Here is a 13,367-nt window from a genome sequence, read left to right as displayed (position 1 = left end):
AGAATCACAATTAATCATACAAGGGTCACAAGGCGTTATTCTGAGAGATCTAAAATTTGCAGTCACGGGTGAATCTTAAACACCACGTTTATGTCCGGAGAAATCTAATAAGGAATTTCTCTAGAAGCTTGACATTAACCGTGACTGTAAAGCAAGTAGCATTTCTCTCAGACGACCGAGACCAAATAATGATGGAGCCAGAATTGTCACCCCAAACTGTAAGACCAAAAGACAAAAGTAAGGTCAAAAGAGATGAGGATCTGACAGATGCTGAATGGATGCGCAAGTATAATCCAGAAACTGTAAAATTTCTCCAAAAATGGAGGAAGAAATACGGGTTTAATGGGACTTTAGGAGTAGAAGCGACAGAAAGATTAATGGGAGGGTTGATAACTCATGATGGCATGAAGGGAAGAACTAAACAAAACCCAGGAAAACAGATAATAGCCGCTCAGGCCTGGTTAAAAGAATCCAGATCACGAGCAGAAAGAATGGAAATACTGGAAAAAAGAACCGGTATTTTTGCAGTTGCTAGAAAAGAATATAATACTGGGGAAAATTGGCCGCAGCGACGACCCCCACTGCTGGTGCCGGGGGAGGAGGCGGGACCAGGACCAGGGGAAATCCAGGAAGCAGTAGAGGCACATTCACATGACGAAGAGAGTGTGTCAACTTTTAGACAACAGAAAAGAGCTCAAAATTGGGAAGCAAAATTACCGGTAGAACAAAGTCCTCCTCCATATAATACTTACCCAAAGCCAGTATCAAAATTGTATCCAGCACTACCTACGTTAAGTGTTCCCGTAGATTATGCCCCAGAGGGAGCAAAATTAGTGCAGGCTGATCCATTTAAGGAAGGATCGAGCAGAGTGTTGCGGGATCGTGAAAGTTTAAAGAAACCTCAAAGATACTGTGAGGAATATTCAACAGCAGAGGCATATCCAGCAATTGAAGTCCCAGACGGGGCGGGAGGGACGACATACGTGTACAGGACATGGACTTTAGGTGACGTTAAGGCCGCTCTAGAGGGAGTAACGAAACCAAATGTACACATTGATAGATGTCTTAATGAATTATCACTCCTGATAACACAGTACAGACTAAATGAGGCAGAAATACACCAGGTCCTAATGCAACTTCTGGGCCTTCATTGGATACAATTAAAGGGGAATTGGGATCCGTTTAATGCAGGAGTAGCTAGACCATATAATGATGTACCGGGGGATGGGGCTACGACAATGGCCAGATTGCAAGAAGGAGCAGGAGGGGGAGTCTGGGGCAGGGCAAGGGCACATTTTACGAGGCCGGCGGATTACCTGAAGATAGCGCAAACTAAACAGGGGGATGGAGAAACAGTTCAAGAGTTTAGATGCAGGCTTACGGGGATATTTAAAGATAACAGTGGAATCCCAGAAGACGCAGCTGCTGATAGCGTTTATCAGCAGCAGTTGAAAAGAGCAGTAATGGACGGACTTAAGCCCCAAATCCAATGGTGGCTGAAAAAAAATTATGCACATATGGCAACAGGAACACTCGAACAGTTCACAGAACAAGCAGTGCATGCAGAATCAGTGGAAAAAGAAAAACAGAAAAAAAGTAAATTAACAGAGGCGTATGTTATGGTGCCATTAGAAGAATGCGTCCAGACAAGCGTAGGAAAGAGGGGAGCAAGGGGAAAAACAGGTTACAGAGGGGGATATAGAGATAAGAAAAGAGAGGAACAAAGAGAGGAGGATTGGAAATTGGGAAAGTGTTTTCTCTGTCACAAAACTGGACATGTGGCGAATAAATGCCACAAAAAGAGGGACAGGAGAAGAACTGAGGAGGATAGTGAAGAAGAGGAAGAGGCATGACTAGATAGGAAAAGTGAGTGCAGGACAAAGGAGGGTGGCTTGGACAAGAAACAGACAAAGAATGAGGGGGACGAAGAGACAGAAATGTTTTTAAATTTAGAATATGTCAACTATAAACACAGGCCTGAAGTGACGATATGGGTAAATGGGAAATTACTGATATTCTTAGTCGACACAGGAGCAGAACGGACAGTGTTGCGAGACGTAGGTGTGACTGCACCAGGGGAGGCTGTAGTAAAGATGATATCAGCAAATGGACAAACAAAAAGAAATCCACTGAGTGTACCTACTAAATTTAGGTGGGAAGAAACAGGGGAAGAAATTTTAGCAACAGCTGTGATGGATTCAAAGTGTCCGCATAATCTTTTAGGAAGAGACCTAACAACAGCACTAGAAATGGCAATAGTGCCTCTGACAGACGGGACAATGACCGTTATAAAACACCCGTTACATGAACCCATCAGCGGAGCATATGTCACAGAACGGACAGGATTGCCATACTATTCATGGACACTAGATTTACCTACAGGTGACCCAGGAGAAATAGTAACCACACTGTTGACATTGGCAAAAGAAAACACAACCAGCCCCCGTGACATTAGAAAGCGAGATCAGTTACAAATGACGTTGCGTTACAAAGCCACACCAGGACCAGACATGACTTACGACGAAGCTGTGAATAAACTAGGTCCGCAGATTATTACAATAACTAATCTGTATTATCATGAGGGAACCTCGTATTGCGATGTAGACGTGAGTGAAAACGTAACATTGCTAATGTCCTCCCAGGAAAAACGGCATCTGCCATTAACTAAAGCAAACAATGCCAGGTGGGAGGATATGGGACAGATAGTCAAAGATAACAGACGAGCTAATGGCTGGGAAAACACAGGAGAAGGGAGAAAGCAGATTAGCAAGAGGACAGGATGGACAAGATGTCCGTTATCTTTACGGATCACAGTGACGCCAAGGGTGCACCTCAGCGGGGGGTTGACAGAATGAGTAATAGAAGAAGTACAGAGTTATGTATTAACAGAGGAAGAATTTATAATCCTACAGGTATTTCTTTTAGGATTTCAGAGTTTAGGACCATCGGACGTGGGACTGATGAGGGGGGCCAGTCCGGTAGAGATCCAACCAAGGACAGAATATAGGCCAAAAGTAAGACAATATCCTCTAAAATTAGACGCTAGACAAGGTATAAAACCAGTAATAGAGGATTTAAAAAAGGCAGGCATAATAATCCCATGTCCTGACGCTCAATGTAACACTCCAATATTCCCTGTTAAGAAAGCACCACCCTCTTTAAGCTGGCGAATGATACAAGATTTACGAGCAGTAAATGAAGCAGTTTTACCAAGGGCTCCGAATGTGCCTAATCCACACACGTTGCTAAATAGTATAAAGCCAACAGCTAAATATTTCACTGTAATAGATTTAGCTAACGCTTTTTATTCTATACCATTGTCCGAAAAAGCTCAATCGTGGTTTGGATTCACCTTTGAAGGGGAGAAATTGACATTCACCAGATTACCACAAGGTTACTGTGAATCTCCTACCATATTTTTCCAAAATATGGCAAATTGCTTAGCTCAACATACCCCAAGTGATGGTTCACAAATATTAGCTTATGTAGATGACCTCCTAGTGGCCAGTGACACTAAGGAAGCGTGTATTAAAGACACAATAAATCTACTCAAACATCTACACCAAACAGGAAATAAAGTAAGTAGGGAAAAACTACAGTTATGGAAAACAGAAGTGAAATACTTGGGGCATACGTTAAGTGAGAAGGGGCGCACAGTAAATGAAAAACGGAAAGAAGCTGTGAGACAAACACCTAAACCGCAAACAAAAAAACAGATGATGTCATTTCTTGGGTTGTGCAATTACTGTAGGATGTGGATATTAGAATATGCAGAAACGATAAGACCCCTGCAGGATATGATATTCAAACAGAAAATATCCATGACAGATAAACTAGAATGGGACACAATATCAGAGCAAGCTTTTGAGAAAATAAAGTGCCAGCTCTGTGAAGCAGGAGCTCTAGCGCTCCCAAATTATGAAAAACCTTTTGAACAGATGGTAGATTGCAAAAATGGGTTCACGACATCAGTATTGACTCAAAAATATGGGGCAGGAATGAGGCCTGTAGCATATTACTCTATGCAATTAGACGCAGTAGCTAGAGCAACTGTACCTTGTGTCCAAGCGGTATTAGCAGCTGCTGCAGCAGTACAAGCGTCAGCGGAAGTGGTTTTATTTCATCCACTCACGCTGAAAGTGTCACACGCTGTTGCCGCACTGCTTCTCCAGACAAACATGACATTTTTGTCACCAGCTAGACACCTTATGTGTACTGCAGTACTATTATCTCAACCACACCTGACTATAAAAAGATGTGCAGGATTTAATCCAGCCACGTTGCTACCAATACCTATAGACGGAGACCCACATGACTGTGTACAAATTTCAATACAAACCAAGACCTGACTTAAAGGACTTGCCATTGGAAACAGGCCATGTGATATCTGTGGATGGATCAGCCAGAAAAAACGACAAAGGTCAAAACCAAGTAGGTTATGCAATAACGACTACAACAGAAGTGATAGAAGCTTTAAAGTTACCGTGCAACTTATCAGCACAAGCAGCCGAACTAACAGCATTAGCAAAAGCATGCAAAATATATGAAGGAAAGGAAGTGACGGTGTATACTGATAGCCAGTATGCATATGGATCCGCACACATATTTTGCAAACAATGGAGCTTGAGAGGATTTAAAACAACTACTGGAAAACCTGTGACGCATCGTGGGTTATTACAGACATTATTAATTAATCTACAGCTGCCAAACAAAATAGCTATATGCAAATGCGAAGCACATAAAAAGGGAACAGACCCAGTAACAATAGGGAATAACTTAGCGGATGAAGCAGCAAAAAAGGCAGCACAAGGCCAAGTTACTATTTTGATAACAGAAGAAAGTGCTTCACCAGACAATGAAGATCCTCTCGAGATATTGAAACAACGGCAAAGTGATGCACCACAGTCAGAGAAACGAGTATGGATTGCTAAAGGAGCAAGAAAAACTAATGGACTATACAGAAACATTGACGGAAAGCCATGGCTACCGAAGTCGTTGTTCAAATGGGCTGCAGAAATGAGCCATGGGCTGTGCCATGTCTCATGTGGAGGGATGGATGGACTAGTAAACAAATATTACCAAACATATGGATTCAATACTTATTCAAAAATTTTTTGTAAACAATGTTTGATATGCACAATGAATAATGCGCAGGGAAACATGAGACCTAAGAGAGGAAAATTCCCAGCACCGAAGTATCCATTTGAGGTGATACATATGGATTTTATACAGCTAAACAAAAGACAAGGAGTAGAATATTGTTTAGTAATAATAGACGCATACTCTAAATGGGTAGAAATATTTCCAACCGCAAGCCCTGATGCAGTAACAGTAGCAAAAGCTATATGTAAGCATATAGTGCCAACATTTGGAATTCCAAGAATCATAAGATCAGATAATGGAAGCCATTTTGTCAACGACGTGATAAAAACAATGGCTGAAAATCTTCAAATTACTTTAAAAAAACATTGTTCCTACCACGCGATTTCAGCGGGCATGATTGAGAGAAGCAATGGGACTATTAAAAATAAATTAAGTAAAGTAACTGCTGAAACAGGACGACCATGGCCAGAATGTGTGGAGATAGTGAAGTTGAACATGCACATTATGCCCGCGGAGGGACAGACATTATCACCGTTTGAGATCATACATGGAAGACCTTTCATAATGCCTGGACTCTCAGAAAGCCCTGCAACCAGCAGTGATAAACCTACGGACTTATCATGGCATATAAGACAGACAATGCATATGAGAGAATTGTTTAAAATACACGAACTGCCGAAAGACTCTCTTTTATCACCACAGCCTGTCCATGTTGGAGATCTGGTGTTTACAAAGGCACTGAAGCGGGCCAAGTGGAACAGCCCAAGGTGGGAGGGGCCGCACCGTGTCCTCCTCACCACTCCAACTGCTGTAAAAGTGGAGGGACGTTCAACGTGGGTACATCTTTCTCACTGCAAAGTGAGGAATCTTTCTGACCTGGCGGCGGACAACACAGCGGCGGACAACACAGCGGCGGACAACACAGCGGCGGACAACACAGCGGCGGACAACACAGCGGCAGATCCATAAGATCTACAAGACGCAGGACTTCGGTGTATTCTTCATTTTTGTATGCAGTGAACACAGAGGCCACAGCGCGTAAAGTGCTACACTCTGCTACAATGAACGGGAGCCAGAGACAGCAAAAAGACGTACGTGTTATCATCATCGCAGCGACGGCGGTAATATGGGTGCTGACACCTGTATTATGCATCGGACAGTCGGGACCACGTGAGAGAACAAACAGCAAGCCAAAGGTACTCTGGGCACCCAACCCATGTTCTAATAGATCAGCATCCACTTGGATGCCACAATTGTGTATACCTGTGAATGAAACATACATTTTTGAAATTCCATACGCAGATCTGAAATACAGGGGGAAGAAAATAAGTGATCAAATTGATGTAGAAGAGTATGAAATGTATATGATGGTGGGGCAGCAAGATAGTAGCTGGGAAAACACAATGGCATATTCAGGAAAATCATGGGAGCCATACGCTACTACAGCCGCCGCACAAAGATGGAAAGGTAAAATAGAAATGGCTCAGACTAGTGGTAATGTGTTAATAACGGTAAATCTACACAATCATCAAAATAAGACAGAATGTGAAGTATTCAGACTGTATTGGTGGGTTCCAGGACCAGCTCTGGATCCATTCTGTCATATTCTTGTATGTGTTGTAGCGATCTCAAGCAATCAGGCCCAGGCTCAGACACTAGACACAGTAGGAAGGGCAATGCACATATTGCAACAAATGTGGATACAAGAAGCATTAGCAGTGGCAAGACCTCTGCGAAAGGATTGCATAATATGCATGACAGCACGACCAGTTATTATTAGTAGATGCGATAATAGTAAACACGACATGCGTCCAACACCCAGCCAACAGAACCATGAATAATAAACTATGTGCCAATTATGACTGAGCATTTCCAAAATTGACAAATAATATGCAACCGCCATTGTTTACATTACCTAAAAGCGCCTTTTTTGTCTGCTACAACATAACTACATGCAAAGTTAATGAAATATGCCTTAAGATGGGAAATGTACCAGTTCATATGTGTAACCTAACTGTGCAGATAGCGGGAGGAGGTCTCTTGGATACCCAACGCCAGGATGTATGGTGGTGGTGTGGGGACACCGTGCTGAGAGGACACTTGGAAGCAAAGGGAGTAGGACTCTGAGCCTATGTATCGCTCTTGTGGCCAGCCGGGTCATAACAAGCATCACCCAGAACCATACTGAAAGGTCAAGGCGAGACGTTAGTGGACAATCTGGTATGCTCCCAGTAGCACCTGATACTACGTATATAGATCCTATTGGGGTACCCAGAGGAGCCCCTGATGAGTATAAGCTGGCTGACCAAATAGCAGCAGGGTTTGAGGGCCTTCCGCTTGTCTCTGCGATATTTCCCATCACGCCGCACAAAAATGTGGACAGAATTAATTATCTGTCTTTCCAATTACAAAGGTTGACTAATCTGACTCACAATTTAGGACTTGCTCTCGGGTCACAGTTGCATCGCACCGCTTTAATGGCGTGGCAAACTCGAATGGCAGTAGACATGTTATTAGCTGAAAAGAAAGGAGTTTGTTTGATTTTCAAAGGTCAATGTTGTACATTCATTCCTAATAATACAGCCGCGGACGGCTCAGTCACAAACACTCTGTCACAATTGAGAACTATGTCTAGAAAAATGAAAGAACACACTGGAATAGACAATAAAATCAATAAACAATAAAATGGTTAGAAAGCTGGTTCGGCAGGTGGACTGGTATCGTGGTTCCGGTACTGACCTCACTGTTGGTAATAATTGCCTGTTTTGTGCTTTGTGGATGTTGTTGCATACCAATGTGTAGACACACTATAGAACGTACAGTGGAAGAAGCAATCACAAGCCGAGGGCATCAGAGTTATGCCTTAGTAGCTATAGAAGAAGATGAAACTGACAAGTTTTAATGTGCATGACCCTTTGAGTGTAAAATGTATTATGTTCACACCAATATGAAAAACATGTTGAAAACTGAAAAGAGTGATGTGTTCGGATATGAGAAAGTGGGCTAATGCTTTGATAAACAGGAGGGAAATGTGATAAAATGTAAATATATGATTATATTTGTGTGTTAAAAGTTATCTGCATCATTAGCCTGAGGGGAGGGAAAGACATGTATTTCTAATAACAGGTGTGAAGATGTTGTAGAAGCAGCCGTGAGGAATGTTCCTCCCATCCTGGGGACCAGATGGGTAGAACATTCACCAAGGTTTCTATCTCTAAAGATAATACCAAAGAGTCGTAAAAGACAAGTGCCTTGATGTGAAGCTGACCAATGAGAAATGTGACCCGCCTCCTTTTTATGTGTGATTTTAATCAAATGACTTGTAAGAGGGAGGAACGCTGAGAGTGATTTTGGAAAGTCGTTCAGGTTGCTTACAACATCTTGACTCGGCTAAGCCTTCCTCTCCCTTGCAAGCCACACAAAAGACTGACGTTTGTGTGTCGTTTAATATTCTAAGTTGAATTATGTTCTCTGACTGTTAAGTAATAGCATTGATTCATGTGTAATTTCTTGACACATACGAACAACGTGTCTTTTCATGAATAAAAACGTGAATAAACCGTTTACATTTATGTGAATAATGTTGGGCTGCAGCGTCTCGCCTTAAAGCAGCTTCGTCTGGCTTTTTACACGTTTATTTACAGTTTAGATATAAAAAGTTTCGAAATTCAGAACCAGGTTTGACAAAGATCGAACAAAAGAACTGAAGCCAGACGAAGCCAAATCCCCCAAATGAAGTGAAGCTTTGCAAATGAAACATTCAGAGGTGGGAAGAGCGGTTCAGTCCAATATTTGTCCTTTAAGGTGCGCCGTCGCTATGGAGACCAGGAAGTGTTTGGAAAATAAAACACAAACGGGACAAAAGCTGACGTTTCATGGACAGAAACTTGAACTCAGCAGAATTGAAAACTGTGGAATGAAAATCAGTATCGAGCATTTTTATTTGTATTGTTGAAATTAAAATGTCAAAGATAATGGCATTTCTCAATTAAATTATGTAATTTTCTGTGTATTTAAATAATAACACGCTCTGCTAAGAACGTCAGGAGAAAACATGCTTCATAAGAAACCCTGAGATCACAATTTCTCCATTTGTGACGATTAAAAACACTAAATAATGGATGAATTGCCCTGTTTGTAACTGAATACATGCAAAATAACAGTTTAATGCCACACTGTGGAACATTCCAGTTACAAATTGTGTCTTTAAGCGAGTTTTGGCCAAACAGAACATAAGAATCAAACTGAAAGAGTTCTACATTCTTCCTTTTCTGAACTTAAGATTAAAGTATAACATTGTTTAGCATTTTTCAGGTGAATCAAAACGACCTGAAAATGACTGAAAATGATCCGTTTTATTCCACGTTTCATCTGTAAAAGTGTAACTTCGACCCACCTCTGAACCCGACTCTGAACCATGTTTGTTGGAATGTTAAAACGGCCCAAACCAAAAGGCGTGAGGACCGTGTGGAGTCAAGTGCATGCCAGAGAACAGACTGGGACCAAACCTGGATCTGGAGAACTGAACTCGGGCCACCAACCTCCCATGTTCTCTCCCTCCGTCTCCAGCAGGGGGGCGCCGTGTGCAGGGCTGACAGGGCCGGGGAACAGAGGGGCGTGTCCGTCCAGCTCAAAGTCCTCCTGCAAATTACATGACCTGTACTATAAACTGTACTATAAACTGTACTATAAACTGTACTATAAACTATAAACTGTACTACAAACTGTATCATAAACTGTACTATAAACTGTACTATAAACTGTACTATAAACTACTATAAACTATAAACTGTACTATAAACTGTACTATAAACTACTATAAACTATAAACTGTACTATAAACTGTACTATAAACTATAAACTGTACTATAAACTGTATCATAAAGTGTATTATAAACTGGAATATAAACTGTATTATAAACTGGAATATAAACTGTATTATAAACTGTATTATAAACTAATATAAACTATTATAAACTGGAATATAAACTGTATTGTAAACTAATATAAACTGGATTACAAACTGGAATATAAACTATTATAAACTATTATAAACTAATATAAACTAGAATATAAACTGTATTATAAACTGTATTATAAACTAATATAAACTGTATTATAAACTGTATTATAAACTAATATAAACTGGATTACAAACTGGAATATAAACTGTATTATAAACTGTATTATAAAATATAAACTGTATTATAAACTGCAATATAAACTGTATTATAAACTGCATTATAAACTAATATAAACTATTATAAACTGGAATATAAACTGTATTATAAACTGTATTATAAACTAATATAAACTGGATTACAAACTGGAATATAAACCGAGACTCGGGACACTTCTTTCAATGCGTTGGAACCAGACCGTTCCGAGCTCCACTGACCGGTCGGGTTCAGAGCTCCACTGCCCGGTCGGGTTCAGAGCTCCACTGCCCGGTCGGGTTCAGAGCTCCACTGCCCGGTCGGGTTCAGAGCTCCACTGCCCGGTCGGGTTCAGAGCTCCACTGCCCGGTCGGGTTCAGAGCTCCACTGCCCGGTCGGGTTCAGAGCTCCACTGCCCGGTCGGGTTCAGAGCTCCACTGACCGGTCGGGTTCAGAGCTCCACTGCCCGGTCGGGTTCAGAGCTCCACTGCCCGGTCGGGTTCAGAGCTCCACTGCCCGGTCGGGTTCAGAGCTCCACTGACCGGTCGGGTTCAGAGCTCCACTGACCGGTCGGGTTCAGAGCTCCACTGCCCGGTCGGGTTCAGAGCTCCACTGCCCGGTCGGGTTCAGAGCTCCACTGCCCGGTCGGGTTCAGAGCTCCACTGACCGGTCGGGTTCAGAGCTCCACTGCCCGGTCGGGTTCAGAGCTCCACTGACCGGTCGGGTTCAGAGCTCCACTGCCCGGTCGGGTTCAGAGCTCCACTGCCCGGTCGGGTTCAGAGCTCCACTGCCCGGTCGGGTTCAGAGCTCCACTGACCTGCAGACTCCTCTCGGCGATGCGGCTCGACTTCTTGGATCCTTTTGCCGGACTCAAGCCTCGACTCTGGGCCAGTTCCTCCTCCAACTCCTGGTGCCGTGTGGCCAGAGCTGGATCGGAGCAGCCAGGAAAGAACCAGTCATCCTCAATCAGTTTTGTGCCACAGGGAAAAGTGTTCGGACTAAATGTTTCTATGAATGACAAAGGCGGGAGGGAACTAAAGGAACAGCCAGTGATGGAAGAGCGATAATGGAAAGGACATAGAATGTCTGAGGTGATGTGTGAACTTAAGGAGAGAAGGCAGCTACTATGGGCCTTAAGTGGACAGTAGAAACGTAAAGGAAAAAGAACACACGTTAAACACATTTGCATAAAGGTTTAGATGTAAACTGAATGAAATCTAAACCAGGACTAAAGTCGGTCTGGAGCACAAAGATCTAACGAGACTTGAAACGAGTGGAAACCAGGACTAAACGATGTCTAAAACAGGAGTGAACCGGGTCAGTTTTACTTCATGTCATTTTGGTTCCATAAACCAGGGAACCAGTGGTTTGTGGAGCCAATGTGACAAAAGCTTATTATCCATTTAAAAACATCTAGGTTCTCAAGTTAGCCAGTTCTCCTGGTTTCTCCTGGTCGTTTGTTCTCCATCTGGACACATTTGGTCCATCTCTGGTCCTGGTTTGGTCTTGTTGCTCTCGGTTCATGCGTTTCCTGCTCAGGTTCTGGCTCCACATTATGAGACTCTTGACGTCACTCAAACATATCTCATGTGATCTTCATGAATGATCTAAATCCTCTCGATTGATACGTTTTACTCCTGAGGTCTATCTGAGCGAGTGACAAAAAGACGTTTAGTGTGTGAGGGGCGTGGCTAAAGGTAGTATGTGTGAGGGGCGTGGCTAAAGCCTCTACGCCGCGTTTGAACCTCTCTTTGTCGTGCTTTGGCTTTGGATCATGTCAGACACTTTATGACCTGGAAATATCAGATTGTGGCTCTTGACAAAGCGAGTGCCGTGCGGCCATAAACAGGAAACAGCTGTTGCTAACGTGCTTTGCTAGCTTTGTGTTGCCAACGTGCTTTGCTAGCTTTGTGTTGCTAACGTTCTTTGCTAGCTTTGTGTTGCTAAGGCTAAGTGTTGTAATGTCTATGTCTCTGTGTTGACCCTGCGACAAGTTGGCCACTGTCCAGGATGAACCCCGCCTAAGGCCCGTAGTCACTGGGATAGGCTCCAGTCACCCGCAACTCCGAAAGGGATCAAGCGGTAGAAAATGGATGGATGGATGATTATTTTGGGTTTCTCTGCTTTTTGCCTCTCGTTTTGGCCTGAGTCTACGTTCTCTCTCGTCCAATCATCTGGCTGTGCTGTGAAGGTCCTCTCCCTGAGATAAAGTCCACCTGGAGCCCAAGAGCCACAGTGATTTGGGGGCCAGAACCTCTCAGGGGCCACTTTGGATCCAAAACATAGACCAGACCAGAGACTTCAGACAGAGACTCACTTTAGGACCAAACAAAACGTGTCGAGGGCCGAGAAGGTTTCACATCAAAAATCCCCGGAAATGTGGGTGCGATTGAGATTAAACGTCACACAAGCAGCAGAAGCGGCGTAAACCTGTGGGACACAAGGCGAGGGCGGAGCCATTCAAAACGTGAGGGACACAAAGCGAGGTGGAGCCATTCAAAACGTGAGGGAGGGGGAGAAAGTGGTGGCAGAAGGGGAGACGGTGCAGCCAAAAATCAGAACACTTCCCATCGGTTTTGTGTTGACAGGACGAGGACAAACAGAAGGACAGAAGGTCAGGAGGACAGGAAGACAGAAAGTCAGGAGGTCAGGAGGACAGATGGTCAGGAGAACAGGAGGTCAGGAGGACAGAAGGTCAGGAGGACATGAGGATAGAAGGACAGAAGGTCAGGAGGACAGAAGGTCAGGAGGACAGGTCAGGAGGACATGAGGATAGAAGGACAGAAGGTCAGGAGGACATGAGGATAGAGGGATAGAAGGTCAGGAGGACAGAAGGAGAAGGTCAGGAGGACAAAAGGTCAGGAGGACAGAAGGACAGGTCAGGAGACACAGAGAGGCCTGGTCAACATGTGGTGGACAAAAGGATTAAAAACATGGATCAGGCTCGATATCACCGTACGGCATTAACCCACAAGTAACCGACGACTTTACTGCGAAACACGGCATTCTTACCGTGAGTGAGCTCGCTTCTCCACAGATCTGACCCGTAACGTCGTCACTAGCTCGTCTCCACGGGCCAACAATCATTTTAGGCGAGTGAATAATCCG

The 13,367-nt window shown here is 43.4% G+C and overlaps 2 protein-coding genes across 2 annotated transcripts in view; one reads left to right on the top strand and one right to left on the bottom strand.

Moving 5' to 3' along the window:
- LOC140381488 (retinal cone rhodopsin-sensitive cGMP 3',5'-cyclic phosphodiesterase subunit gamma-like) overlaps positions 1–13,367 on the top strand; it is a 455,783-nt gene that overhangs the window by 94,012 nt on the left and 348,404 nt on the right. The window lies entirely within an intron of this gene.
- The window catches only part of LOC140381538 (uncharacterized), a 61,633-nt gene that overhangs the window by 32,489 nt on the left and 15,777 nt on the right, over positions 1–13,367 (bottom strand). The window contains exons 13-14 of the mRNA XM_072465603.1: positions 11,077–11,186; positions 9,612–9,744 (exon numbers count right to left, since the gene is read on the bottom strand). Coding sequence (XP_072321704.1) covers positions 9,612–9,744; positions 11,077–11,186 — 243 coding nt within the window. The remainder of the gene's footprint in view (positions 1–9,611; positions 9,745–11,076; positions 11,187–13,367) is intronic.

Source organism: Eucyclogobius newberryi, unplaced genomic scaffold (genome assembly GCF_026437365.1).
Source record: "Eucyclogobius newberryi isolate DKJ021-1_F unplaced genomic scaffold, fEucNew1.0.hap1 SCAF_5, whole genome shotgun sequence".
NCBI lineage: Eukaryota > Metazoa > Chordata > Actinopteri > Gobiiformes > Gobiidae > Eucyclogobius > Eucyclogobius newberryi.
Note: the sequence above shows the minus strand (reverse complement) of the source record. Positions and strands in the feature narration are given on the sequence as shown.